Raw genomic sequence first — 26,928 nt, 5'->3', positions numbered from 1 at the left:
ATTTACCTTGTTCTACCTTCTGTTTACCTTATTTTACTTTATATTTGCCTTTTTTACCTTTATTACCTCCTATTTAACATATTTCATTTTCACTTGTTTTACCTTCTATTTGCTATATTTTACTTTCAATTTACCTTTTTACCTTCTATTACCTTGTTTTACATTCCATTTACCTTCTAGTTACCTTCTTTACTTTCTTTTCTTCTTTTTTTTACCACATTTTACATTCTATCTACCTTGTTTTACCTCCTATTTGCTGTATTTCACTTTCAATTAACCTTGTTTAACATTCTATATACTCTATTTTACTTTCAATTAACCTTGTTTAACATTCTATATACTCTATTTTACTTTCAATTTACCTTCTTTTTACTCTTTTTTACTTTAAATTTACCCTATTTCAATTTAAATTTACCTTTGATTTACCTTAATTTGACCTTGTATTACTTTTGTTTGCCTTCCATTGACATTGTGTTACCTTTTTTTTTTCTTCGTAACACCTTCTATTTACTTTGTTTTACCTTATTTTACAGTCTATGTACCTTACATTTAATTTACTTTCTTTTGCCTTCTGTTTACCTTACTTTCAATTTACCTTGTTTTACCTTCTTTTGATCTTATTTAACTTTCTATTTACCTTGTTTTGCCTTTTTTTTTTACCTTCTATAGGATATTTTACTGTTATTTTAATTTTAATTTTCTTTCACTTTACCTTCCATATACAGTACCTTATTTTACTTTCTATTACTTTTTTTGCCTTCCATTTACCTTCCTTTACCTTATATTTAGTTTGTTTTACGTTATTTTACCTTTTATTTACCTTACTTTAAATGTACCTTCTTTTACTTTCCTTTTACAGTATTTAACATTTTATTTACCCTGTTTTGCCTTTTTTACCTTCTATTTATGGTATTTTACTTTCTATTTGCCTTGTTTTACCTTTTACCTTCTAATAACCTTATTTTACTTTGTTTTACCATCTGTCTACTTTATTTTACTGGTTGTTTTTTTTACCTTTTATTTACCTTATTTTACTTTCAATTTACCATGGTTTACCTTCTATTTACCTTAATTTTACTGTCTGTTACCTTGTTTTACCTTCCATTTACCTTATTTCTACTGTCTATGTCCTTGTTTTACCTTCCATTTACCTTGTTATACCTTTATAGTACGTGTACCTTGCTTACCTTGTTTTTAGCTTCTTTTACATTGTAATACCTTTTATGTACCTTGTTTACCTTCCGGTTCCCTTATGTTACGTTCTTTATCCTTCTCTTTATTTTTTTATGTACATATTTAACCTATAATTTACCTTGTTTTGACTTTGATAACTTATTTTCCCTTCTAAATTTTACTTTTTATGTACCTCTTTTTTACTTTTCTATTTACCTTATATTTATGACCTTCCATTTACCTTGTTTTTCCTTCTTTTTGACCTTCTATTCATCTTTTAACTTACAGTATATATATATTTTTAGTTCATTTTACATTCTGTCGATGTACTTTTACCTTGTTTCCGTTCTATTTACCTTTTTTTTACACTGTATTTACCTTCTTTGACCTTCATTTCCTTTTTTCTCCCTGTATTTACTTTGTTTCCCCCTTTTTAACTTCTTTGACCTCCTATTTTCTGTTGTTCCCCCTTCTTTGACCTTGTCTTCACCTTCTTTGACCTTGTGCTGACCTTCCCGTGGTGGTCAGGTTGTTCAGCGAAGGCGGTGACTTCACTCGTACCGAGGTGAAAATCTTCCAGCGCCATCTGAAAGAAGAAAGCAAACGCATCAGCGTGGCGGAGGAGAGCGTCTACGCCGATCTTCACAACCTGGAGTCCAAGAGTCTGCAGCAGGTGTGACCTTTGACCCCCGCACTGTTAGCGTGCTAGCGTTAGCGTGACGTGTGGTCCAGGTGAAAGCGGTGTCGGGGCGCTTCGAGGAGAAGCTGTCCATGCTGCAGGCCGAGGTGAAGTTCATGGAGAAGATCCAGATCATTCTCAGCAGCACCCAGGTGGAGGCCAAAGCCGAGGTACGACCTTTGCACCTCACCTGACCTCCTTGGCCCCGCCCTGAGTCATGTGACCTTGCAGACGGCCAGCAGCAACCAGCAGGAGGCCACCATCAGCGCGCGTCTGGAAGATATGAGGAAGACTCTGGATGAGGAGAAGGTGCAGCTGCTCTTCATCATCTTCATCATCATCATCATCACACCTGTGTGTGTGTGTGTGTGCAGGTGTGTGCGGATGAGGTGTGTGTGTGGCTGTCATCCGTCAGCGTGGCCCTCAAGAGGCGGAGTCATTACCTGGACGAGGAGAACGCACCCGCGCCCGCCGCGGCCAAATCCAGGAAGCAGGTGTGTTCGGCTCCGCCTCCCGCTTTGCTGCAGCCCTGCAGGTCGGGGGGCAACATCCTGGAAGACCCCATAGTGGGCGTGGTCAAGTCTCTGAACAGGTGTGTACGTCAAACAGCCCACGCCAGCTGTGGCGCTCCGACGTTAAGCCCCACCCCCTCGCATCTGTGTCCGTCAGGTTCTCTGGGGGCCCCGACCCCGCCGCCGCCGCCGCCGCCGGCCCCGCCCCCCTCACAGGTGAGTCCACCACCCTGAACGCAGAAGGTCAAAGGTGAATGTGACGGCGTGTGTGCAGGTCGGAGCTCCACCCATCGCCAGCTGTCATCGCGACGTAGTGAGTCTGCTGCTGTCACCAGGTGCGCACGCACACACACACACACACACACACACACACACACACACACACACACACACACACACACACACACACACACACACGTCAGGAATGACCATGTGGGGGCCGATACACACTGCAGTACCTACGTTTGACCACTTGTCATACACTCGTCACACACACACACACACACACACACACACACACGTCAGGAATGACCATGTGGGGACCGATACACACTGCAGTACCCACGTTTGACCACTTGTCATACACTCGTCACACACACACACACACACATGTCAGGAATGACCATGTGGGGGCCGATACACACTGCAGTACCTACGTTTGACCACTTGTCATACACTCGTCACACACACACACACACACACACACACACACACACACACACACACACACACACACACACACACACATGTCAGGAATGACCATGTGGGGGCCGATACACACTGCAGTACCTACGTTTGACCACTTGTCATACACTCGTCACACACCTCAATCATGAAAATTGACCTCCAGGGACCATTTTTCAAATGGGAGGCCATTTTCTATTGATTGTAATGTATTGGACCCGCTTTGGTTCCCATGGACTAAACTGGACCCGTCAGGTTTTTGGTCCCACGGCGATAGAAATACAAACACACACAGGTGCTGACAAAGTGTGTGTGTGTGTGTGTGTGTGTGTGTGTGTGTGTGTGTGTGTGTGTGTGTGTGTGTGTGTGTGTCATGCAGGTCCTTCAGAACTGACAGAAGGTTCCAGATCTTTGGGGCTAAATCTGAAGCAGACCAGAATCCAGAGTGAGTCCACACTGAACCTGGATCAGACCAGATCGGACTTCATCCCGCTGTGTGTGTGTGTGTGTGTGTGTGTGTGTAGCTGCTACATCTCCATCGTGAACGGCGTGCTGAGGAGGACTCACCACAGCCTCCTGCTGGTCGCCAAGGTAACAACATCCGCTCGGGTGCAGCTGACTGCTGGTTGCCATGGTGACGTGGTCTCGCCACCAGGACTTCTACCAGAGCCAGCGCTGCGGCGGCTTCTACCTTCTCCCCGGGGGCCTGGACCAGTGGGTGGACAGCATCCAGCAAAGGCTGCTGGGATATCACGAGCACGCGAGGACGCTTCTGAGCGCCAGCAAGGAAGGTGCGGCCACTTCCTGTCACGTGTGACCACTTCCTGTCACGTGTGACCACGCCCTCGTCACCGTGTGTGTGTGTGTTAGCGCTGGAGCAGCAGCAGTGTGTGTTGGCCGACATCATGCGCTCGCTTCCTGACAAGCTGATCCGTAACCACGAGCAACAGATGGAGGCGGGGCTCAGAGAGGAGGCGGGCCTGGTGCGACGGAAGTTCGCCAGGATGATCGCGGCCAGTGAACAGGAGCAGGTACGGCCCGTCGCCGTGCGACACAAGACGTGGTCGCCGCGGCAACTGAGGTGTGGTCTTGTGCGCCAGGAGGCCAACGTGGCGCGGCTGCGGGTGTCGCTCGCCGACCACCAGATGGAGCAGCTGCGCCACGGCGAGGAGGACAGGCAGCGGCGTCTCCACGAAACCGTCCTGCGCTCGCACCAGCAACTGCAGGTACTGGTCCCGGGATGCCTGCGTTACCATGGCGATGGCTGACCGCCACGTGTGTGTGTGTGTGTGCAGGAGTGTGTCAGACGCAAGGGGGAGGAGTTTGTGACATCACTGGCGTCCCTGGCAGAGAACCTCCTCCGTCACATGGACCAGCTGCCTCTTGCAGGTGCGTGTCACATGATCACTTGTTGTTGCCATGGTGACAGTGTCCCTCCACATCACCTAGAGGTCAACTCTGAGGACAGGCCTGTAACCATGGAGACGGGACAGCAACCCTTCAGGTAACATCTGCCCTTTGACTTTCTCACACAGTGGGGGGGGGGGGCGTGAGAAGCAATAGTCACGCATACACATTCACCCCAGGGGGGGGGGGGCGTGAGAAGCAATAGTCACGCATACACATTCACCCCAGGGGGGGCGTGAGAATCAATAGTCACGCATACACATTCACCCCAGGGGGGGGGGCGTGAGAAGCAATAGTCACGCATACACATTCACCCCAGGGGGGGGGGCGTGAGAAGCAATAGTCACGCATACACATTCACCCCAGGGGGGGCGTGAGAATCAATAGTCACGCATACACATTCACCCCAGGGGGGGGGGCGTGAGAAGCAATAGTCACGCATACACATTCACCCCAGGGGGGGGGGCGTGAGAAGCAATAGTCACGCATACACATTCACCCCAGGGGGGGGGGGCGTGAGAAGCAATAGTCACGCATACACATTCACCCCAGGGGGGGCGTGAGAATCAATAGTCACGCATACACATTCACCCCAGGGGGGGGGGCGTGAGAAGCAATAGTCACGCATACACATTCACCCCAGGGGGGGCGTGAGAATCAATAGTGTAATAGTCACGCATACACATTCACCCCAGGGGGGGCGTGAGAATCAATAGTCACGCATACACATTCACCCCAGGGGGGGGGGCGTGAGAAGCAATAGTCACGCATACACATTCACCCCAGGGGGGGCGTGAGAATCAATAGTGTAATAGTCACGCATACACATTCACCCCAGGGGGGGCGTGAGAAGCAATACTGTAATAGTCACGCATACACATTCACACCAGGGGGGGCGTGAGAAGCAATAGTGTAATAGTCACGCATACACATTCACCCCAGGGGGGGCGTGAGAATCAATACTGTAATAGTCACACATACACATTCACACCAGGGGGGGCGTGAGAAGCAATACTGTAATAGTCACACATACACATTCACACCAGGGGGGGCGTGAGAAGCAATAGTGTAATAGCAGATATCTTCACGCATACACATTTCCCCCAGTGGGGGGCGTGAAAAAAATGATGTCCCCCCCGTTTATTGCAGTGCTTCATGAATAGTAGGGCATGGACCCTGGGGGAGGAGGGGGGGGGGGGTGAGAGGCAATAGTGTATTAGCATCTTTAGTGTTAGTAAAGAACTATCTTGACACATACAGATATAAAATTAACTTCAGGGGGGCGTGAAAAAAAATTATGTCCCCCCGTTTATTGCAGTGTTTCATAAATAGTAGAGTGGGACCCCTGGAGGGTTGGGGGGCGTGAGAGGCAATGGTGTATTAGCATCTTTAGTGTGAGTTAAAAACTATCTTGACACAGATAAATAAACATTCATTCACTTAGGGGGGGGCGTGGGGAAAAAAACTCTTTCCACTCGTTTATTGCAGTGTTTCATAAATAGTAGGGCGGGACCCCCTGGGGGGGCGTGAGAGGCAATGGTGTATTAGCATCTTTAGTGTTAGTAAAGAACTATCTTGACACATACAGATATAAAATTAACTTCGGGGGGGTGTGGAAAAAAAATGTCCCCCCCCCTTTATTGCAGTGTTTCATAAATAGTAGGGTGGGCCCCCCTGGGGGGGCGTGAGAGGCAATGGTGTATTAGCATCTTTAGTGTTAGTAAAGAACTATCTTGACACATACAGATATAAAATTAACTTCAGGGGGGGCGTGGAAAAAATTATGTCCCCCCGTTTATAACGGTGTTTCATAAATAGTAGTGTGGGACCCCTGGGGGGGGGCGTGAGAGGCAATGGTGTATTAGCATCTTTAGTGTTAGTAAAGAACTATCTTGACACATACAGATGAAAATGAACATTAACTTGAAGGGGGTGGGGGAAAAAAATGTTTTGGGGGGGGGCGTGAAATAAAGATATGTTTTGGGGGGGGGGGGTGAGGGGGGGGGACCACTGCCTTAACCTGACTGTTGCACAAGACACGCTGTTTTCACTGTGTGTGTGTGTGTGTGTGTGTGTGTGTGTGTGTGTGTGAGACACAGGAAGTGGTCAGGTATCGCTCACCTGTCAGCTGACCCGTCTCCCTGCGTTCCCACGGCAACAACAGCACCCGTCACCACCAGCAGGTGCACCTTTGGTCACATGGCCGTCATAGAAGGCCGAGACGCTGCTGTCCAGGTACACACGCACACACACACACACACGTGCAATATACATGACTGTGTGTGTGTGTGTGTGTGTGTGTGTGTGTGTGTGTGTGTCAGTGCTTTGAGCAGGCGTCCATGTTGGAGGTGACACAATCGGAGGCGGTGACGCGGCGGCGACTCAACGAGCTGGAGAGCTGGAAGACGCACTGGAGGCGGCAGACACGCCCCCCCGCCCCGTGATTGGTGTCATGAGCTGTCAATCAAGAGGACATCCAGCCAATGAGAGCAAAAAAGGATTTATTGTGGCCTCACGACTCTGACGTCACGCCCCACACTTTATCCATGGAGCGCAGCAGCTGAGAGACCAGGCGCAGAGACTCCGCCCCCTCCAGCAGCTGACTGGAGGACACACCCACCCGGTCATGTGACACACCTTTCCCCCCACGGACGTGCAAATAAATACCGACCAGACTGAGGAGTGGGCGTGGCTTGCTGTCTTGTCCAGGTAGTCGGAGGCGACTTGAGCGTTGCGCTTCATCGCCGTGACGACGTCGGACTCGGCTGACTTGAGGCCGTCGTTTTCCGAGCGCAGACGTTTGACCTGGGCCTGACACACACACACACACACACACACACACACACACACGCACACGCACAAGAGCACTTATTGATCTGAGGAGTGTGTGTGTGTGTGTGTGTGTGTGTGTGTGTGTGTGTGTGTGTGTGTGTGTGCGTGTGTGTGTGTGTGTGTGTGTGTGTGTGAGCATTGACCTGCAGCAGCTCTAGCTCCGCCCTCATCGTGGACACGCTGCCCTCGGCTCTCAGCGCTCGTTTCTGGCAAAACAACGCCAAGGTTATTCCACTCGCGTCCACTAGAGGCCGCCGTGTTGCCATGACAACAAGTGGCGCGACCCCGCCCTCATCAGTACAACAGAAATAAGCTTCTTGAGGAGCTGACGCACCGTCATCAAGTCCAGGTTCTGCTCCACGGACTGGACCATGGTCTCCATGTCTTGGGCCTCCTGCTGCTCCCGACGGCGCCGCCGCCGTAGCTCCTCCTCCAGCACCTCCGCCCTGCACAAAGCATGCCGGGTGATGCCGCTGGGCCGTGGCGCGATTGGCCCGCCGCCTACCTCTGCTGCTGTGCCCGCGACGCCCTCTGGAGGTCCACCATGGTCCTCCTCAGCAGGCGGTTCTCCTGCTGCAGCTGCGCAGGGGGGGGGGTAAGGTTTAGGGGGCGGAGCTACAGAGGAGGGCGTGGGGGAGGAGGGGCGGGGGTTACCTGTCGAATGCGCCCCCTGCTGGAAGTGTTTGGTTGTAAGATGGACATTTCGTCATCGCCCTCATAGTGGGCGCCACCTTCACACCTGGAGAAGAAGCTGTCAGCCAATCGGTGGCATAAACCACACGGGGCATAAAAACTGCGGTGGTCTAGGGCCACGTGATCAGAGTATGGCCGACCCGGTTTCAGAGTTGCTCCTAAACATGGCGCCCTGTAGTCCCATGAAGGGATTCGGCTCATGTCGTTCTGCATAAACTGATATCATCCCTGAATTGTATCGGCAACATCAAATTGTGATCCGAATCGAATCACTACAACGGATCGTCACACCCCTAGTGTACAAAGTAGACATTACAAGCTACTTTCATTTTGCAGTGCATGTGAACAAGTGTGTATGTGGAATGGTGATGTTAGGTTTAGGGCGGGCCCTTCAGGAGTCTAATAATTTGACAAAATTGGGAAATTCCTGCAGAAATGTTGATGGGCCTGCTATCTGTGCCCTGGACCTCTGGCCTGGGGTCAATGGAAGCTTCTTAGGTGGTGCCAAGTATTCCATTCCTTGATTTTTAGGTTTAAAAATACAAACTAGCTAAAAAGCTAGCATAAAACCTCTGCATGCTAAGATTAGCATGATAATATAAGAGACGTTAGCATACTTCCACGATGGTGCCAAGTATTAAAAAGCACCATTTAAGTGTAAACGTACAAAATTATCTGAAAGACTAGCATAAAACGTTAACATGCTAATATAAGAGACGTTAGCATACTTCTAAGACGCCGCCAAGTATCAAAATCTATGATTTTTTAGGTCTAAACATACACAATTAGCCAAATATCTAGCATTAAACTTTATCATGCTAATATGAGTGACGTTAACATACTTTCAAGATGGCGCCAAGCATCCAAATCCGTGATTTTTAGGTTTAAAAATACAAATATAGCTAAAAAGCAAGCACAAAACGCTTGCGTGCTAACGTTAGCATGACGACGTAGGACATGTTAGCGTACTTTTAAAATGGTGCCAAATCTTAAAATGCGACATTTTTAGGTCCAAACATACAAAATCGGCTGAAAATCTAGCATAAAAACGCTCGCATGCTAACGCTACCAGGATGACATAGGACAAGTTAGCGTACGTCTAAGATAGTGCCAAAAATAAAATGCACCATTTAGGTGTAGACATACAAAATTATCTGAAAGACTAGCATAAAACGTTAGCATGCTAATATAAGAGACGTTAGCATACTTCCACGATAGTGGCAAGTATTAAAATGCACTATTTGTAGGTGTAAACATACAAAAATTAACTAAACGGCTATCATAAAAAGGTAGCATGCTAATATAAATGACGTTAGCATACTTCCATGATAGTGCCAAGTATTAAAATCACTATTTGTAGGTGAAAACATACAAAATTAGCCAAAAGGCTAGCAAAAAAACATTGGCATGCTAATATAAGAGACGTTAGCATACTTCCATGATAGTGGCAAGTATTAAAATGCACTATTTGTAGATGTAAAGAAACAAAAATTAGCTAAACGGCTATCATAAAAAGTTAGCATGCTAATATAAATGACGTTAGCATACTTCCATGATAGTGGCAAGTATTAAAATGCACTATTTGTAGATGTAAACAAACAAAAATGAGCTAAACGACTATCATAAAACATTAGCATGCTAATCGTTAGCATACTTCCATGATAGTGGCAAGTATTAAAATGCACTATTTGTAGATGTAAACAAACAAAAATTAGCTAAACGGCTATCATAAAACGTTAGCATGCTAATCATTAGCATACTTCCATGATAGTGGCAAGTATTAAAATCACTATTTGTAGATGTAAACAAACAAAAATTAGCTAAACGGCTATCATAAAAAGTTAGCATGCTAATATAAATGACGTTAGCATACTTCCACGATAGTGGCAAGTATTAAAATGCACTATTTGTAGATGTAAACAAACAAAAATGAGCTAAACGGCTATCATAAAACGTTAGCATGCTAATCGTTAGCATACTTCCATGATAGTGGCAAGTATTAAAATGCACTATTTGTAGATGTAAACAAATAAAAATTAGCTAAACGGCTATCATAAAATGTTAGCATGCTAATCATTAGCATACTTCCATGATGGCGGCAAGTATTAAAATGCACTATTTGTAGATGTAAACAAACAAAAATTAGCTAAACGGCTATCATAAAACGTTAGCATGCTAATCATTAGCATACTTCCATGATAGTGGCAAGTATTAAAATGCACTATTTGTAGTTGTAAACATACAAAAATTAGCGAAACGGCTATCATAAAAAGTTAGCATGCTAATATAAATGACGTTAGCATACTACCATGATAGTGGCAAATATTAAAATGCACTATTTGTAGATGTAAACAAACAAAAATTAGCTAAATGGCTATCATAAAACGTTAGCATGCTAATCGTTAGCATACTTCCATGATAGTGGCAAGTATTAAAATCACTATTTGTAGATGTAAACAAACAAAAATTAGCGAAACGGCTATCATAAAACGTTAGCATGCTAATCATTAGCATACTTCCATGATAGTGGCAAGTATTAAAATGCACTATTTGTAGATGTAAACAAACAAACATTTGCTAAACGGCTATCATAAAAAGTTAGCATGCTAATATAAGAGACGTTAGCATACCGGTACTTCCATGATAGTGGCAAGTATTAAAATGCACTATTTGTAGATGTAAACAAACAAAAATGAGCTAAACGACTATCATAAAACATTAGCATGCTAATCGTTAGCATACTTCCATGATAGTGGCAAGTATTAAAATGCACTATTTGTAGATGTAAACAAGCAAAAATTAGCTAAACGGCTATCATAAAACGTTAGCATGCTAATCATTAGCATACTTCCATGATAGTGGCAAGTATTAAAATGCACTATTTGTAGATGTAAACAAACAAAAATTAGCTAAACGGCTATCATAAAACGTTAGCATGCTAATCGTTAGCATACTTCCATGATAGTGGCAAGTATTAAAATGCACTATTTGTAGTTGTAAACATACAAAATTGGCTAAAAGGCTAGCATAAAACGTTAGCGTGTGGGCGTCATTATTTAGTTACTTAGTGATCAGAACTCACCTGCTTGCCCGCTCGTCATGCTCCTCCTCCTCGTCCTCACCGCAGTGGGAGGAGCTACTGACGTCAGACTGAAAGCTCCGCCCACCCTCTTCTATTTCCACCTGATTGGACAGAGAGGACAGGCTTGCTATTTGAACGACGTCATGACGTCGCGACGTGAACGAATCTTCTCACCTCCCACGCCGACTGGTCCTCGTCGGGCTCCTGGTCTCGGTTTAGGACAAGGTCCTGGTCTCGGTTTAGGACAAGGTCCTGGTCTCGGTTTAGGACAAGGTCCTGGTCTCGGTTTAGGACAAGGTCCTGGTCCTGGTCCAGGTTGTGGTCTTTCGAGCGGAGAAACTCTTTGAAGGAAAAAGGGTTCATCTCCTCTTCATCTGCGGACCCATAATAACTTTGTCAAACAATGAACGTGAAACACATCAAAATATGACAACAACAACAAAAACCTTCGGCGATGATTAAAGTTTTCCCACGGCTGCCGTGTTTGGACATGGTGACGTCATTGACGAGCGCTCAGCGGAAGTGAACAAGCGTCCGGCCACCTCACGTGACCAAGCTTCTATCGCCTCATTGGTTCCGCCCGGACCAGGCAGGAAAGAGGAAAACAAGACTCTCACTTCCGGTAGACTTCGCGCTCAAACTACTCGCGTGGACGTCGGCTGGCCGCGGTTCAGTTCGTCGGTGCCGCGCACAGACCCGGAAGGGACGCCGCTCCGGTCCAACGAATGGTAGAAAGTTTGATTTTGTCTTCGCTCGGCACGGATTTTTTTGCCGCTAAATTGACCTGCTCGGCTCCCTGTCACCGGATGTCTTAGTAACGGACGTCAGGCGTCCGCTTGCTTGTGGTGGGCGGAGTCAGCGCCGCGTTACAACTGGTCCCAGATCAGATTCTGTTAACCCTTATTTCCCCATTCAGAGCTCCGTTTGAAAAGAGTGTGATTTAAGAGACGAGGCTTTTTTATTATTCTTGACTATTATGATATATTTTAGCATACAACTTCTATTAAAGTCACGCTAACAACTTATTAGAGTGAAATATGACAACACGACCAACTATTGAGTGAGTTACAACAGCATTAATGATTACTTTGTTGACATGTTTCGCATTGGCAGATGTCTAAAGAGGTTTTGAATGAGGGGAGCCAGGTCCAGTCCTCCTCCCAGGTCCAGTCTACCTCCCAGGTGCAGTCCCCCTCCCAGGTCCAGTCCCCCTCCCAGGTCCAGTCCCCCTCCCAGGTGCAGTCCACCTTGTCCCCGTCCCAGGTACAGTCCCCCTCCCAGGCGCAGTCCACCTTGTCCCCGTCCCAGGTCCAGTCCAAGTCCCAGCCCGTTTCCAGCTCGTCCAGCGGCCCGTCCTCAGGCAGCCAGTCCTCGGGGACACTGAGCAGCGTGGACACACTTCCTGTCACGCTGCCGTCCGTCCCAGAGGAGCCCGAGTGCCAACCCTGGGGCCGCCTGCTGCCCATGGAGGGCGGCTTTCGTGCCCATGGCAAGTTCCACACCGCCGTTTGTCTTCTGGAGTACTGATGTGTTTTTGTCTTCTGGAGTACTGAAGTGTTTTTGTCTTCTGGAGTACTGATGTGTTTTTGTCTTCTGGAGTACTGAAGTGTTTGTCTTCTGGAGTACTGAAGTGTTTGTCTTCTGGAGTACTGAAGTGTTTGTCTTCTGGAGTACTGATGTGTTTTTGTCTTCTGGAGTACTGAAGTGTTTGTCTTCTGGAGTACTGATGTGTTTTTGTCTTCTGGAGTACTGATGTGTTTTTGTCTTCTGGAGTACTGAAGTGTTTGTCTTCTGGAGTACTGATGTGTTTTTGTCTTCTGGAGTACTGAAGTGTTTGTCTTCTGGAGTACTGATGTGTTTTTGTCTTCTGGAGTACTGATGTGTTTTTGTCTTCTGGAGTACTGAAGTGTTTTTGTCTTCTGGAGTACTGAAGTGTTTTTGTCTTCTGGAGTACTGAAGTGTTTTTGTCTTCTGGAGTACTGAAGTGTTTGTCTTCTGGAGTACTGAAGTGTTTGTCTTCTGGAGTACTGAAGTGTTTGTCTTCTGGAGTACTGAAGTGTTTGTCTTCTGGAGTACTGAAGTGTTTGTCTTCTGGAGTACTGAAGTGTTTGTCTTCTGGAGTACTGATGTGTTTTTGTCTTCTGGAGTACTGAAGTGTTTGTCTTCTGGAGTACTGATGTGTTTTTGTCTTCTGGAGTACTGATGTGTTTTTGTCTTCTGGAGTACTGAAGTGTTTTTGTCTTCTGGAGTACTGAAGTGTTTGTCTTCTGGAGTACTGATGTGTTTTTGTCTTCTGGAGTACTGAAGTGTTTTTGTCTTCTGGAGTACTGATGTGTTTTTGTCTTCTGGAGTACTGAAGTGTTTTTGTCTTCTGGAGTACTGAAGTGTTTGTCTTCTGGAGTACTGAAGTGTTTTTGTCTTCTGGAGTACTGAAGTGTTTTTGTCTTCTGGAGTACTGATGTGTTTTTGTCTTCTGGAGTACTGAAGTGTTTTTGTCTTCTGGAGTACTGAAGTGTTTTTGTCCTTCCAGATTGTGTAGAGGACGAGTACTTGTTTGGACGTGACTCCAAATGTAATTATGTTCTGGACGATCCCGACCACAAAGGATCTTTACGATACCGAATTTACAGCAAGAAACATTTCAGGATTTACAGGGTAGCTCTTCTTCTTCTCCTCCTTCTCCTTCTTCTCCTTCTACTTCTCGTTCTCGTTCTACTTCTTGTTCTTTTTCCTTCTTGTACTTCTTCTTGTTGTTCTTCTCCTTCTTGTTCTTCTACTTCTTCTTGTTCTTCTTCTACTACTTCTTCTTTTTCACTTTCTTCTCCTTGTTCTCTTCTACTTCTTCTTGTTCGTCTTGGACTTCTTCTCCTTCTTGTTCTTGTTCTTCTACTTTTTCTCCTTGTTCTTATTCTTCTTCTACTTGTTCTTCTTCTCCTTCTTCTTGTTCTTGTTCTTGTTCTTGTTCTGGTTCTTCTTCTACTTCTTCTCCTTCTTCTTGTTCTTCTTCTTCTACTTGTTCTTCTACTTCTCCTTGTTCTTCTACTTCTTCTCCTTGTTCTTGTTCTTCTTCTTCTTCTCCTTCTTCTCCTTCTACTTCTCGTTCTCGTTCTACTTCTTGTTCTTTTTCCTTCTTGTACTTCTTCTTGTTGTTCTTCTCCTTCTTGTTCTTCTACTTCTTCTTGTTCTTCTTCTACTACTTCTTCTTTTTCACTTTCTTCTCCTTGTTCTCTTCTACTTCTTCTTGTTCGTCTTGGACTTCTTCTCCTTCTTGTTCTTGTTCTTCTACTTTTTCTCCTTGTTCTTATTCTTCTTCTACTTGTTCTTCTTCTCCTTCTTCTTGTTCTGGTTCTTCTTCTACTTCTTCTCCTTCTTCTTGTTCTTCTACTTCTCCTTGTTCTTCTACTTCTTCTCCTTGTTCTTGTTCTTCTTCTTCTTCTTCTTCTTCTACTTCTTCTTGTTCTTCTACTTCTCCTTGTTCTTCTACTTCTTCTCCTTGTTCTTGTTCTTCTTCTACTTCTCCTTCTTGTCGTTGTTGTTGTTGTTCTTCTTCTCCTTCTTGTTATTCTTCTTCTTGTTTTTGTTCTTGTTCAAGAAGAAGAAGTCCTCCTCCTCCTCCTCCTCACCTGTAGACTCCATGTTGTGTGGCAGGAGGACAGCGAGGTGTTCATCCATGACCTCAGTAACAATGGCACCTTTGTGGACGGGATCAAAGTGGGGAAGAACAAGAAGCTCCCGCTGGTCAACAACGCCGTCCTGGCGCTGTCAGAGCAACGCAACAAAGGTAAAGATGGCCGCCGGCGACAGGAAACGGTGTGATGACGCCTGTCTCTCTCTCTCTCTCTTTCTCTTTCTCTCTGTCTCTGTCTCACTGTGTCTCTGTCTCACTGTGTCTCTGTCTCACTGTGTCTCTGTCTCACTGTCTCTCTTTGTCCCTGTCTCACTGTCTCTCTGTCTGTCTCTGTCTCTTCTCTCTCTTTCTCTTTCTCTCTCTGTCTCTCTCTCTCTCTTCTCTCTGTCTCTCTCTCTCTCTGTCTCTGTCTCTCTCTCTCTATTATCTCTCTCTCTTCTCTCTGTCTCTCTCTTCTCTCTCTGTCTCTCTCTTCTCTCTCTCTGTCTCTGTCTCTCTCTCTTCTCTCTCTCTCTCCTCTATTCTCTCTCTCTTCTCTATTCTCTCTCTCTCGCCCCCGGTCAGTGTTCGTCTTCATCGACCTGATGTCGGACGAGGACGGCGCTCTGCCTGGCGAGCTTCGGGACAAGTACCTGCTGACTCGGCGGATAGGGACGTGAGTTTGGCCAACTCACTTCCTGTGGCGGCCGCCGCGCTCACGCTTTGTCTTTTTAGAGGAGTGTGTGGCGAGGTGCGGCTCGCCTTTGAGAGGTCCACCTGCAAGAAGTTTGCAGTGAAGATCATCAACAAGAAGAACTTCCAGTCCGAAGGGGTGCGTCTCATTGGCCCCGCCTCCTTCGCCCTTGTCCGACTCCACCTCCTTTCACCTTTGCCCTTGTCCGACCCGGCCTCCTTTTACCTGTGCCCTTGTCCGACCCCGCCTCCTTTTACCTTTGCCCTTGTCCGACCCCGCCTCCTTTCACTTTTGCCCTTGTCCGACCCCGCCTCCTTTCACTTTTGCCCTTGTCCGACCCCGCCTACTCTCACCTTTGCCCTTGTCCGGCTCCGCCTCCTTTGCCCTTGTCCGACCCCGCTTCCTTTCACCTTTGCCCTTGTCCGACCCCGCCTCCTTTTACCTTTGCCTTTGTCCGACCCCGCCTCCTTTCACTTTTTCCCTTGTCCGACCCCGCCTCCTTTCACTTTTGCCCTTGTCCGACCCTGCCTACTCTCACCTTTGCCCTTGTCCGACTCCGCCTCCTTTGCCCTTGTCCGACCCTGCCTCCTTTTACCTTTGCCCTTGTCCAACCCCGCCTCCTTCGCCCTTGTCCGACTCCGCCTCCTTTTACCTTTGCCCTCGTCCAACCCCGCCTCCTTCGCCCTTGTCCGACCCCGCCTCCTTTCACTTTTGCCCTTGTCCGACCCCGCCTCCTTCGCCCTGGTGCGACCCTGCCTCCTTTCACCTTTGCCCTTGTCCGACTTCGCCTCCTTTCACCTTTGCCCTTGTCCGACCCCGCCTCCTTTTACCTTTGCCCTTGTCCGACCCCGCCTCCTTTCACTTTTGCCCTTGTCCGACCCCGCCTCCTTCGCCCTTGTCCGACCCTGCATACTCTCACCTTTTCCCTTGTCCGACTCCGCCTCCTTCGCCCTTGTCCGACTCCGCCTCCTTTTACCTTTGCCCTTGTCCAACCCCGCCTCCTTCGCCCTTGTCCGACTCCGCCTCCTTTTACCTTTGCCCTTGTCCAACCCCGCCTCCTTCGCCCTTGTCCGACTCCGCCTCCTTTTATATTTGCCCTTGTCCGACCCCGCCTCCTTTTACCTTTGCCCTTGTCCGACCCCGCCTCCTCTCACTTTTGCCCTTGTCCGACCCCGCCTCCTTCGCCCTGGTCCGACCCTGCCTCCTTTCACCTTTGCCCTTGTCCGACCCCGCCTCCTTTAACCTTTGCCCTTGTCTGACTCCGCCTCCTTTGCCCTTGTCTGACCCCACCTCTTTTCACTTTTAAAGTACCAATGATAGTCACACACACACACACACACACTAGGTGTGGTGAAATGTGTCCTCTGTATTTGACCCATCACCCTTGATCACCCCCTGGGACGTGAGGGGAGCAGTGAGCAGCAGCGGTGCCGCGCCCGGGAATCATTTTAGTGATTTAACCCCCAATTCCAAGCCTTGATGCTGAGTGCCAAGCAGGGAGGTAATGGCTCCCATTTTTATAGTCTTTGGTATGACTCGGCCGGGGTTTGAACTCACAACCTACCCATCTCAGGGCGGACACTCTAACCACTAGGCCACTGAGTAGCCCTTGTCCGACCCCGCCTCCTTCGCGCTTGTCCGACCCCGCCTCCTTTCACCTTTGCCCATGTCCGACCCCGCCTCCTTTCACCTTTGCCCATGTCCGACCCCGCCTCCTTTCACTTTTGCCCATTTCCGACCCCGCCTCCTTTCACCTTTGCCCATGTCCGACCCCGCCTCCTTTCACTTTTGCCCATTTTTGACCCCGCTTCTTTCACCTTTGCGCTTGTCCGACCACAGACGGCGACACGTAACGCTCAGACGGAGATCGAGATCCTTCAACGCGTCGACCACGTGAGTTTGTCTTCAAAGTGACGCGTCAACACAAAAGCTGTGACTCCGCCCCCTTCTTCCTCCCAGCCCTGCCTCATCAAGACGCAGGACTTCTACCAGACGGACGACAGCTTCTTCATCGTCCTGGAGATGTGAGTGTGTGTGTGTGTGTGTGTGTGTGTGTGTGTGTGTGTGTGTGTGTGTGTGTGTGTGTGTGTGTCAGTCACCTTTGACCCCGACACGGCGTCATGTGACAGGATGGAGGGGGGAGAGCTCTTCCAGCGGGTCAAAGTTCAGCAGCGACTCAATGAGCCGGTGGCCAAGCTCTACTTCTACCAGATGCTGCAGGCGGTGCAGGTGAGTCTGTCGCCATGGTAACGCCCCTCCCCCTCACCTGTGTGTGTGTGTTCAGTACCTGCACAGTAACGGGATCATCCACCGCGACCTGAAACCGGAGAACGTCCTCTTGTCCTCGCAAGACGACGACTGCCTCGTCAAGGTGATGTCGCCTCGCCGCGCCCCCGACCACTTCTGTCGTTAACGCTGTGCGACTCCGCCCCCTCGCCAGGTGACCGACTTCAACCAGTCCAGGATCCTGGAGGAGGCGGTGCTGATGCGGACGCTGTGCGGGACGCCGTCCTATTTGGCGCCCGAAGTCTTCACGCACGGCGCCACCACGGGGTACAACCTGGCGGTGGATGCGTGGAGCCTTGGCGTGCTGCTCTTTGTCTGGTAAGCTTGGCCACGCCCACTTTGAAACTTGTGTGACAGGAAACATTGATGGAACTTTTGTGTAAATTGCAATAGTGCTGTGTGGAAAGAGTGGGCACTTGTTGTGTCATGCTCTCACCCCCCTCCTAACTGAACCTACTCCCCCCCCCCCCCACCTTGTAGTAATTACTCCTTACATACTTTGTATGAATGTGCTCTCACCCCCCTCCTAACTGAACCTACTCCCCCCCCCACCTTGTATTAATTACTCCTTACATACTTTGTGTGAATGAGCTCTCACCCCCCTCCTAACTGAACCTACTCCCCCCCACCTTGTATTAATTACTCCTAACATACTTTGTGTGAATGAGCTCTCACCCCCCTCCTAACTGAACCTACTCCCCCCCACCTTGTATTAATTACTCCTTATATACTTTGTATGAATGTGCTCTCACCTCCTCCTAACTGAACCTACTCCCCTCCACCTTGTATTAATTACTCCTTACATACTTTGTATGAATGTGCTCTCACCCCCCTCCTAACTGAACCTACTCCCCCCCCACCTTGTATTAATCACTCCTTACATACTTTGTATGAATGTGCTCTCACCCCCCTCCTAACTGAACCTACTCCCCCCCACCTTGTAGTAATTACTCCTTATATACTTTGTATGAATGTGCTCTCACCCCCCTCCTAACTGAACCTACTCCCCCCCCCACCTTGTAGTAATTACTCCTTACATACTTTGTATGAATGTGCTCTCACCCCCCTCCTAACTGAACCTACTCCCCTACACCTTGTAGTAATTACTCCTTACATACTTTGTATGAATGTGCTCTCACCCCCCTCCTAACTGAACCTACTCCCCTCCACCTTGTATTAATTACTCCTTATATACTTTGTATGAATGTGCTCTTACCCCCCTCCTAACTGAACCTACTCCCCCCCCACCTTGTAGTAATTACTCCTTACATACTTTGTATGAATGTGCTCTCACCCCCCTCCTAACTGAACCTACTCCCCCACACCTTGTAGTAATTACTCCTTGCGTACTTTGTATGAATGTGCTCTCACCCCCCCTCCTAACTGAACCTACTCCACCCCACCTTGTATTAATTACTCCTTACATACTTTGTATGAATGTGCTCTCACCCCCCTCCTAACTAAACCTACTCCCCTCCACCTTGTATTAATTACTCCTTATATACTTTGTATGAATGTGCTCTCACCCCCCTCCTAACTGAACCTACCCCCCCCCCCCCACCTTGTAGTAATTACTCCTTACATACTTTGTATGAATGAGCTCTCACCCCCCTCCTAATTGAACGTAGTCCCCCCCACCTTGTAGTAATTACTCCTTACATACTTTGTATGAATGTGCTCTCACCCCCCTCCTAACTGAACCTAGTCCCCCCACCTTGTAGTAATTACTACTTACATACTTTGTATGAATGTGCTCTCACCCCCCTCCTAACTGAACCTACTCCCCTCCACCTTGTATTAATTACTCCTTATATACTTTGTATGAATGTGCTCTCACCCCCCTCCTAACTGAACCTACTCCCCCCCACCTTGTAGTAATTACTCCTTACATACTTTGTATGAATGTGCTCTCACCCCCCTCCTAACTGAACCTACTCCCCCACACCTTGTAGTAATTACTCCTTACATACTTTGTATGAATGTACTCTCACCCCCCTCCTAACTGAACCTACTCCCCTCCACCTTGTATTAATTACTCCTTATATACTTTGTATGAATGTGCTCTCATCCCCCTCCTAACTGAACCTACTCCCCCCCCCCCCCACCTTGTAGTAATTACTCCTTACATACTTTGTATGAATGTGCTCTCACCCCCCTCCTAATTGAACGTAGTCCCCCCCACCTTGTAGTAATTACTCCTTACATACTTTGTATGAATGTGCTCTCACCCCCCTCCTAACTGAACCTACTCCCCCACACCTTGTAGTAATTACTCCTTGCGTACTTTGTATGAATGTGCTCTCACCCCCCTCCTAATTGAACGTAGTCCCCCCCACCTTGTAGTAATTACTCCTTACATACTTTGTATGAATGTGCTCTCACCCCCCTCCTAACTGAACCTACTCCCCCACACCTTGTAGTAATTACTCCTTGCGTACTTTGTATGAATGTGCTCTCACCCCCCCTCCTAACTGAACCTACTCCACCCCACCTTGTATTAATTACTCCTTACATACTTTGTATGAATGTGCTCTCACCCCCCTCCTAACTAAACCTACTCCCCTCCACCTTGTATTAATTACTCCTTATATACTTTGTATGAATGTGCTCTCACCCCCCTCCTAACTGAACCTACTCCCCCCCCCACCTTGTAGTAATTACTCCTTACATACTTTGTATGAATGAGCTCTCACCCCCCTCCTAATTGAACGTAGTCCCCCCCACCTTGTAGTAATTACTCCTTACATACTTTGTATGAATGTGCTCTCACCCCCCTCCTAACTGAACCTAGTCCCCCCACCTTGTAGTAATTACTACTTACATACTTTGTATGAATGTGCTCTCACCCCCCTCCTAACTGAACCTACTCCCCTCCACCTTGTATTAATTACTCCTTATATACTTTGTATGAATGTGCTCTCACCCCCCTCCTAACTGAACCTACTCCCCCCCACCTTGTAGTAATTACTCCTTACATACTTTGTATGAATGTGCTCTCACCCCCCTCCTAACTGAACCTACTCCCCTCCACCTTGTATTAATTACTCCTTATATACTTTGTATGAATGTGCTCTCATCCCCCTCCTAACTGAACCTACTCCCCCCCCCCCACCTTGTAGTAATTACTCCTTACATACTTTGTATGAATGTGCTCTCACCCCCCTCCTAATTGAACGTAGTCCCCCCCACCTTGTAGTAATTACTCCTTACATACTTTGTATGAATGTGCTCTCACCCCCCTCCTAACTGAACCTACTCCCCCACACCTTGTAGTAATTACTCCTTGCGTACTTTGTATGAATGTGCTCTCACCCCCCTCCTAATTGAACGTAGTCCCCCCCACCTTGTAGTAATTACTCCTTACATACTTTGTATGAATGTGCTCTCACCCCCCTCCTAACTGAACCTACTCCCCCACACCTTGTAGTAATTACTCCTTGCGTACTTTGTATGAATGTGCTCTCACCCCCCCTCCTAACTGAACCTACTCCACCCCACCTTGTATTAATTACTCCTTACATACTTTGTATGAATGTGCTCTCACCCCCCTCCTAACTAAACCTACTCCCCTCCACCTTGTATTAATTACTCCTTATATACTTTGTATGAATGTGCTCTCACCCCCCTCCTAACTGAACCTACTCCCCCCCCCACCTTGTAGTAATTACTCCTTACATACTTTGTATGAATGAGCTCTCACCCCCCTCCTAATTGAACGTAGTCCCCCCCACCTTGTAGTAATTACTCCTTACATACTTTGTATGAATGTGCTCTCACCCCCCTCCTAACTGAACCTAGTCCCCCCACCTTGTAGTAATTACTACTTACATACTTTGTATGAATGTGCTCTCACCCCCCTCCTAACTGAACCTACTCCCCTCCACCTTGTATTAATTACTCCTTATATACTTTGTATGAATGTGCTCTCACCCCCCTCCTAACTGAACCTACTCCCCCCCCACCTTGTAGTAATTACTCCTTACATACTTTGTATGAATGTGCTCTCACCCCCCTCCTAACTGAACCTACTCCCCCACACCTTGTAGTAATTACTCCTTACATACTTTGTATGAATGTACTCTCACCCCCCTCCTAACTGAACCTACTCCCCTCCACCTTGTATTAATTACTCCTTATATACTTTGTATGAATGTGCTCTCACCCCCCTCCTAACTGAACCTACTCCCCCCCCCACCTTGTAGTAATTACTCCTTACATACTTTGTATGAATGAGCTCTCACACCCCTCCTAATTGAACGTAGTCCCCCCCACCTTGTAGTAATTACTCCTTACATACTTTGTATGAATGTGCTCTCACCCCCCTCCTAACTGAACCTACTCCCCCCCCACCTTGTAGTAATTACTCCTTACATACTTTGTATGAATGTGCTCTCACCCCCCTCCTAACTGAACCTACTCCCCCACACCTTGTAGTAATTACTCCTTACATACTTTGTATGAATGTGCTCTCACCCCCCTCCTAACTGAACCTACTCCCCTCCACCTTGTATTAATTACTCCTTATATACTTTGTATGAATGTGCTCTCACCCCCCTCCTAACTGAACCTACTCCCCCCCCCCCACCTTGTAGTAATTACTCCTTACATACTTTGTATGAATGAGCTCTCACCCCCCTCCTAATTGAACGTAGTCCCCCCCCCACCTTGTAGTAATTACTCCTTACATACTTTGTATGAATGTGCTCTCACCCCCCTCCTAACTGAACCTACTCCCCCACACCTTGTAGTAATTACTCCTTACATACTTTGTATGAATGTGCTCTCACCCCCCTCCTAACTGAACCTACTCCCCTCCACCTTGTATTAATTACTCCTTATATACTTTGTATGAATGTGCTCTCACCCCCCTCCTAACTGAACCTACTCCCCCCCCCCCCCACCTTGTAGTAATTACTCCTTACATACTTTGTATGAATGAGCTCTCACCCCCCTCCTAATTGAACGTAGTCCCCCCCCCACCTTGTAGTAATTACTCCTTACATACTTTGTATGAATGTGCTCTCACCCCCCTCCTAACTGAACCTAGTCCCCCCACCTTGTAGTAATTACTCCTTATATACTTTGTATGAATGTGCTCTCACCCCCCTCCTAACTGAACCTACTCCCCCCCACCTTGTAGTAATTACTCCTTATATACTTTGTATGAATGTGCTCTCACCCCCCTCCTAACTGAACCTACTCTCCCCCTCCCACCTTCTCAAATCTAAGACAATTTTGTATGACTACTTGATTAGAAAAATTACTTGATGGGTGTGTGTGTGTGTTTTGGCAGTCTGGGTGGGTACCCCCCCTTTCACGACAACTTTGGTCCACAGTCCGTCACGGAGCAGATCATCCGAGGAGAATTCACCATGGTGACGTCCAAGTGGAAACACGTGTCAGACCAAGGTCACCTCATCTTTGCCACCGCCGCCGCTTGAAGTCAAAGGTTAAACTGTGTGTGTGTGTGTGTGTGTGTGTGTGTGTGTGTGTGTGTGTGTGTGTGTGTGTGTGTGTGTGTGTGTGTGTGTGTGTGTGTGTGTGTGTGTGTGTGTGTGTGTGCGTGCTGCAGCCAAAGACGTGGTCAGGAAGCTGCTGGTTGTTGACCCCACAAAGAGGATGAGCATCGAGGAAGCTCTGCAGCACACCTGGCTACAGGTGCTCGTCTTTATCGTCGTCATGGTGATGTCCCGCGACAAAATAACAACACACCAAAAATGATAGAATATGCAACTTTGGGAGTACAATTTTGAATGCAGAAATGACTTGAAGGCTAACAGTTAGAATGCAGTCAAGTAGCAAGTGACTCAAGTGTTCAACCGTAAAAATTGGCTTAAAAAGTTAGCATGCTAATGTTGGTAATGCTATCTGAGGCTGAGCCAATCAGTGGCCACGATACTGAACGTATTTTTTTGGTCTGGTTTAGTGGCTAATGCTAATGCTAATGTAGCATTGCTATTTTGATGCTTCAAACTGAATGTTTTGTTAGCAATAGCAAAGCCAAGATGTTGTGTTTATATTGATGACTTATGTTGCTATTTGTGTCTTTAATGTGTGTGTGTGTGTGTGTGTGTGTGTGTGTGTGTGTGTGTGTGTGTGTGTGTGTGTGTGTGTGTGTGCGCGCGCGTGTGTGTGTGTGCGCGTGTGCACGTAGGACCCGACCATGTTGGCGAAGGCGCACGCGCTCATGTACCCGCCTTCTCCCCCTGACGTCGCCGTGGTAACCACTCATGTCACCTCCATTAGCGTGCGCACTGTGACCAATCAGACGTGTCCTCGCTCACGCAGGGGGCGGAGCCAACCTCATCACGGAAGAGGAGACGAGAGGGAGACGAGGGCGGGCGCCCGGCCAAGCAAGCCCCGCCCACCGACCAGCTGTGACCTCAAACATTTCCCAATAAAGTCTTTTATTTTTTCATTCTGTTTGACGAGCCGGTTTCCTGTCCGCATCTTGTCGTCATGGCAACGTGGGGAGGCGGCTCACAGCTTGGCCTGGCGGCGGTCTCTGACGGCGTACAGGACGGCGTGCGCCTCGTGGAAGGCGTGGCCCAGCGCCGACTGGACCCGGGTCATCCAGCGCCGCAGCTGCGGACGTCCCTGCAAGACGTCTCTGCCGCCACCTACAGGCTGCACGCGCTCATTAATGAAGGGGGCGGGGCTTATCAAAAGCTCAATATCTGACCTGCATGAGCTCGCAGGCGGCGAGCAGGTCCGCCAGCGTGATGTCATCGCCGCACAGGAAGGGCTGTCTCCGCAGGAACATGGACTCCAGCAGGTCCAGCGTGGCGTCCAGCTGAGACAAGGCGCGGGCCAACAGCGCCTGGTCCACGCCAGAGCCGGTCCGGGTGGGGATCAGGACCTGGCGAGACAGCGTGGTTAGCCAGGAAGGACGATGGAGGCGTGGCTTGTGGTCAGGACCTCCAGCAGGAAGACTTTGGCGGCGTGCGGTCGAGTGTTGGTGTGATGCCACGCCGTGTACTCATCCACCCGGGCCCGCCTCTCTGGTTGCCGTGGATACCAGTGCTCGGCAACATCGTACTTAGTGCACAAGTACTTCAAGATGGCGTCACTGCAACACACACACTTTCTTTAGTAGTACACACACTTTATTACACACACACACTTAGTTTATTTAGTACACGCACTGTTTGTTTATTACACATACTCTTTATTACACACACACTATTTATTTAGTACACGCACTGTTTGTTTATTAGTACACACACTTTATTTATTACACACACACTCTGTTTGTTAGTACACACACTTTATTTATTACACACACACTCTTTGTTTATTAGTACACACACCCAAGGCCACATCTGTACGCAACTTCCTTTTTATGGACCGCCGCATCATTTAATGTGGCCTGCCATATCATTTAATGTAGTCTGCCAAGTCCTTTTATGGGCTGTCACATTAATGTGGCCTGCCATGTCAATTTATGAGCTACCACGTCATTTAAATTGGCCTGCGATGTCATTTATGTGCTGCCTCATTATTTAAACTAGCCTGCCATTTAACTTGGCCCACCACTTCATTTTATGTGCTGCCACTTCATTTAAAATGACCTACCATGTCATTCAATTTCGTTTTCCTACATTATTTATGGTGGCCCGCCATATCATTCAATGTGGTTTGTCACATCATTTATCATAGCCTGACATGTCATTCAATGTGTTGCCACATCATTTAAAGTGACCCTACATGTCATTCAATGTGTTTCCACGTCATTTAAAGTGGCCCCACATGTCATTCAATGTGTTGCCACATCATTTAAAGTGACCCTACATGTCATTCAATGTGTTGCCACGTCATTTAAAGTAGCGCTACATGTCATTCAATGTGTTGCCACATCATTTAAAGTGGCCCTACATGTCATTCAATGTGTTGCCACGTCATTTAAAGTGGCCCCAAATGTCATTCAATGTGTTGCCACGTCATTTAAAGTGGCGCTACATGTCATTCAATGTGTTGCCACATCATTTAAATTGGCCCTACATGTCATTCAATGTGTTGCCACATCATTTAAAGTGGCCCTACATGTCATTCAATGTGTTGCCACATCATGTAAGGTGGCCCTACGTGTCATTCAATGTGTTGCCACATCATTTAAAGTGGCCCTACATGTCATTCAATGTGTTGCCACATCATGTAAGGTGGCCCTACGTGTCATTCAATGTGTTGCCACATCATTTAAAGTGGCCCTACATGTCATTCAATGTGTTGCCACATCATGTAAGGTGGCCCTACGTGTCATTCAATGTGTTGCCACATCATTTAAAGTGGCCCTACGTGTCATTCAATGTGTTGCCACGTCATTTAAAGTGGCCCTACGTGTCATTCAATGTGTCGCCACATCATTTAAAGTGGCCCCACATGTCATTCAATGTGTTGGCACATCATTTAAAGTGGCCCTACGTGTCATTCAATGTGTTGCCACATCATTTAAAGTGGCCCCACATGTCATTCAACATTAATTTATTTGGCCTTCTGGGGCAGCCATAATTGTGTTTTGGCCCCTCAGTTAAAACTAATGTGATACTCCTGGTTTAGTGGCTCACTGGAGTGTGTGTGTGTGTGTGTGTGTGTGTGTGTGTGTGTGTGTGTGTGTGTGTGTGTGTGTGTGTGTGTGTGTGTGTGTGTGTGTGTGTGTGTGTGTGTGTGTGTGTGTGTGTGTGTGTGTGTGTGTGTGCGCATGCGTGCGTGTGTGTGCGCGCGCACCTCTCAGTGAGCACAAAGCCGTCGTCGTCAATGACAGGAACTTTGTGCGCGGGGTTGATGTTAGTGAAGTGTGCACTTTGATGTTCTCCTGCACGACAACACAACTCTTTTACTGCACGACACGTGCACAGGTGGGTGCGCGCGCAGCCCCGCCGCGCTCAAAGTCCACTTGGACAACAAACAGCAAAGTCAGTGACGTCACAGAGACAGAAGTTAGCAACATGTCCTACCATCGTGTGCACATGTAGATGACAGTTATGACGTAATTATGATGTTCAGTTATGACGTAATTATGCTATTAGTGCGTCACCTTTCCTGAGCGCCACCGTGTGGACGCGATGCGGGATGTTGGCGACGTTGACGAGGATGTGCAGGGCGCGGCAAGGCTGAGAAAGAAGGTCCACATAAAGGTTGACCGCGCGGCTCGTCGCCATTTGAAGTTGGAAAAAGTTGGACTTTGTGTCCGTTACTAACGAGCGCGTCACTCGCTGTCCTTCTTCTTCTTCTTCTTCGTGTTTTTATTCGGCAGTTTTCTTCTTCTTCATGTTTTTATTT

The 26,928-nt window shown here is 47.6% G+C and overlaps 4 protein-coding genes across 8 annotated transcripts in view; 2 read left to right on the top strand and 2 right to left on the bottom strand.

Moving 5' to 3' along the window:
- ccdc180 (coiled-coil domain containing 180) overlaps window positions 1-7,123 on the top strand; it is a 21,781-nt gene extending 14,658 nt beyond the window's left edge. The window contains exons 23-37 of the mRNA XM_062023950.1: window positions 1,702-1,846; window positions 1,906-2,022; window positions 2,084-2,161; window positions 2,227-2,444; window positions 2,522-2,580; window positions 2,639-2,699; window positions 3,428-3,493; window positions 3,573-3,639; window positions 3,704-3,839; window positions 3,919-4,079; window positions 4,149-4,274; window positions 4,344-4,437; window positions 4,498-4,552; window positions 6,555-6,690; window positions 6,777-7,123. Of these exons, the coding sequence (XP_061879934.1) occupies window positions 1,702-1,846; window positions 1,906-2,022; window positions 2,084-2,161; window positions 2,227-2,444; window positions 2,522-2,580; window positions 2,639-2,699; window positions 3,428-3,493; window positions 3,573-3,639; window positions 3,704-3,839; window positions 3,919-4,079; window positions 4,149-4,274; window positions 4,344-4,437; window positions 4,498-4,552; window positions 6,555-6,690; window positions 6,777-6,899 (1,642 nt within the window). The 3' untranslated portion in view covers window positions 6,900-7,123. The remainder of the gene's footprint in view (window positions 1-1,701; window positions 1,847-1,905; window positions 2,023-2,083; window positions 2,162-2,226; window positions 2,445-2,521; window positions 2,581-2,638; window positions 2,700-3,427; window positions 3,494-3,572; window positions 3,640-3,703; window positions 3,840-3,918; window positions 4,080-4,148; window positions 4,275-4,343; window positions 4,438-4,497; window positions 4,553-6,554; window positions 6,691-6,776) is intronic.
- entr1 (endosome associated trafficking regulator 1) lies at window positions 6,940-12,233 on the bottom strand. Of its 2 annotated transcripts, XM_062025271.1 has the most exons (10): window positions 11,509-12,233; window positions 11,360-11,436; window positions 11,237-11,311; window positions 11,063-11,163; window positions 7,942-8,026; window positions 7,793-7,866; window positions 7,622-7,733; window positions 7,431-7,493; window positions 7,127-7,266; window positions 6,940-7,058 (listed from the first exon to the last, which is right to left on the bottom strand). In XM_062025271.1, the coding sequence occupies exons 1-10, from the start codon at window positions 11,552-11,554 to the stop codon at window positions 6,968-6,970; spliced, it is 864 nt and encodes a 287-aa protein (XP_061881255.1). In that variant the 5' UTR covers window positions 11,555-12,233; the 3' UTR covers window positions 6,940-6,967. The 2 variants fall into 2 exon arrangements, with proteins under 2 accessions (XP_061881255.1, XP_061881254.1); XM_062025270.1 differs by having other exon boundaries at window positions 11,237-11,436; window positions 11,509-12,226.
- On the top strand, window positions 11,180-24,067 carry chek2 (checkpoint kinase 2). Of its 4 annotated transcripts, XM_062025269.1 has the most exons (17): window positions 11,180-11,311; window positions 11,360-11,790; window positions 12,176-12,226; window positions 12,263-12,551; window positions 13,593-13,717; window positions 14,711-14,843; window positions 15,255-15,345; window positions 15,405-15,501; window positions 17,203-17,256; window positions 17,323-17,387; window positions 17,493-17,592; window positions 17,648-17,734; window positions 17,804-17,967; window positions 22,943-23,058; window positions 23,222-23,331; window positions 23,804-23,869; window positions 23,938-24,067. In XM_062025269.1, the coding sequence occupies exons 2-17, from the start codon at window positions 11,788-11,790 to the stop codon at window positions 24,028-24,030; spliced, it is 1,644 nt and encodes a 547-aa protein (XP_061881253.1). In that variant the 5' UTR covers window positions 11,180-11,311; window positions 11,360-11,787; the 3' UTR covers window positions 24,031-24,067. The 4 variants fall into 4 exon arrangements, with proteins under 4 accessions (XP_061881253.1, XP_061881252.1, XP_061881250.1 ...); XM_062025268.1 differs by having other exon boundaries at window positions 12,176-12,551; window positions 23,222-23,307; XM_062025266.1 differs by having other exon boundaries at window positions 12,176-12,551.
- Window positions 23,371-26,928, bottom strand: gstt2 (glutathione S-transferase theta 2). Its single transcript, XM_062025272.1, has 5 exons — window positions 26,684-26,928; window positions 26,374-26,461; window positions 24,568-24,718; window positions 24,332-24,508; window positions 23,371-24,276 (listed from the first exon to the last, which is right to left on the bottom strand). The coding sequence occupies exons 1-5, from the start codon at window positions 26,805-26,807 to the stop codon at window positions 24,130-24,132; spliced, it is 687 nt and encodes a 228-aa protein (XP_061881256.1). The 5' UTR covers window positions 26,808-26,928; the 3' UTR covers window positions 23,371-24,129.

This window comes from Entelurus aequoreus, linkage group LG17, assembly GCF_033978785.1.
Source record: "Entelurus aequoreus isolate RoL-2023_Sb linkage group LG17, RoL_Eaeq_v1.1, whole genome shotgun sequence".
Classification (NCBI taxonomy): Eukaryota; Metazoa; Chordata; class Actinopteri; order Syngnathiformes; family Syngnathidae; genus Entelurus; species Entelurus aequoreus.
Note: the sequence above shows the minus strand (reverse complement) of the source record. Positions and strands in the feature narration are given on the sequence as shown.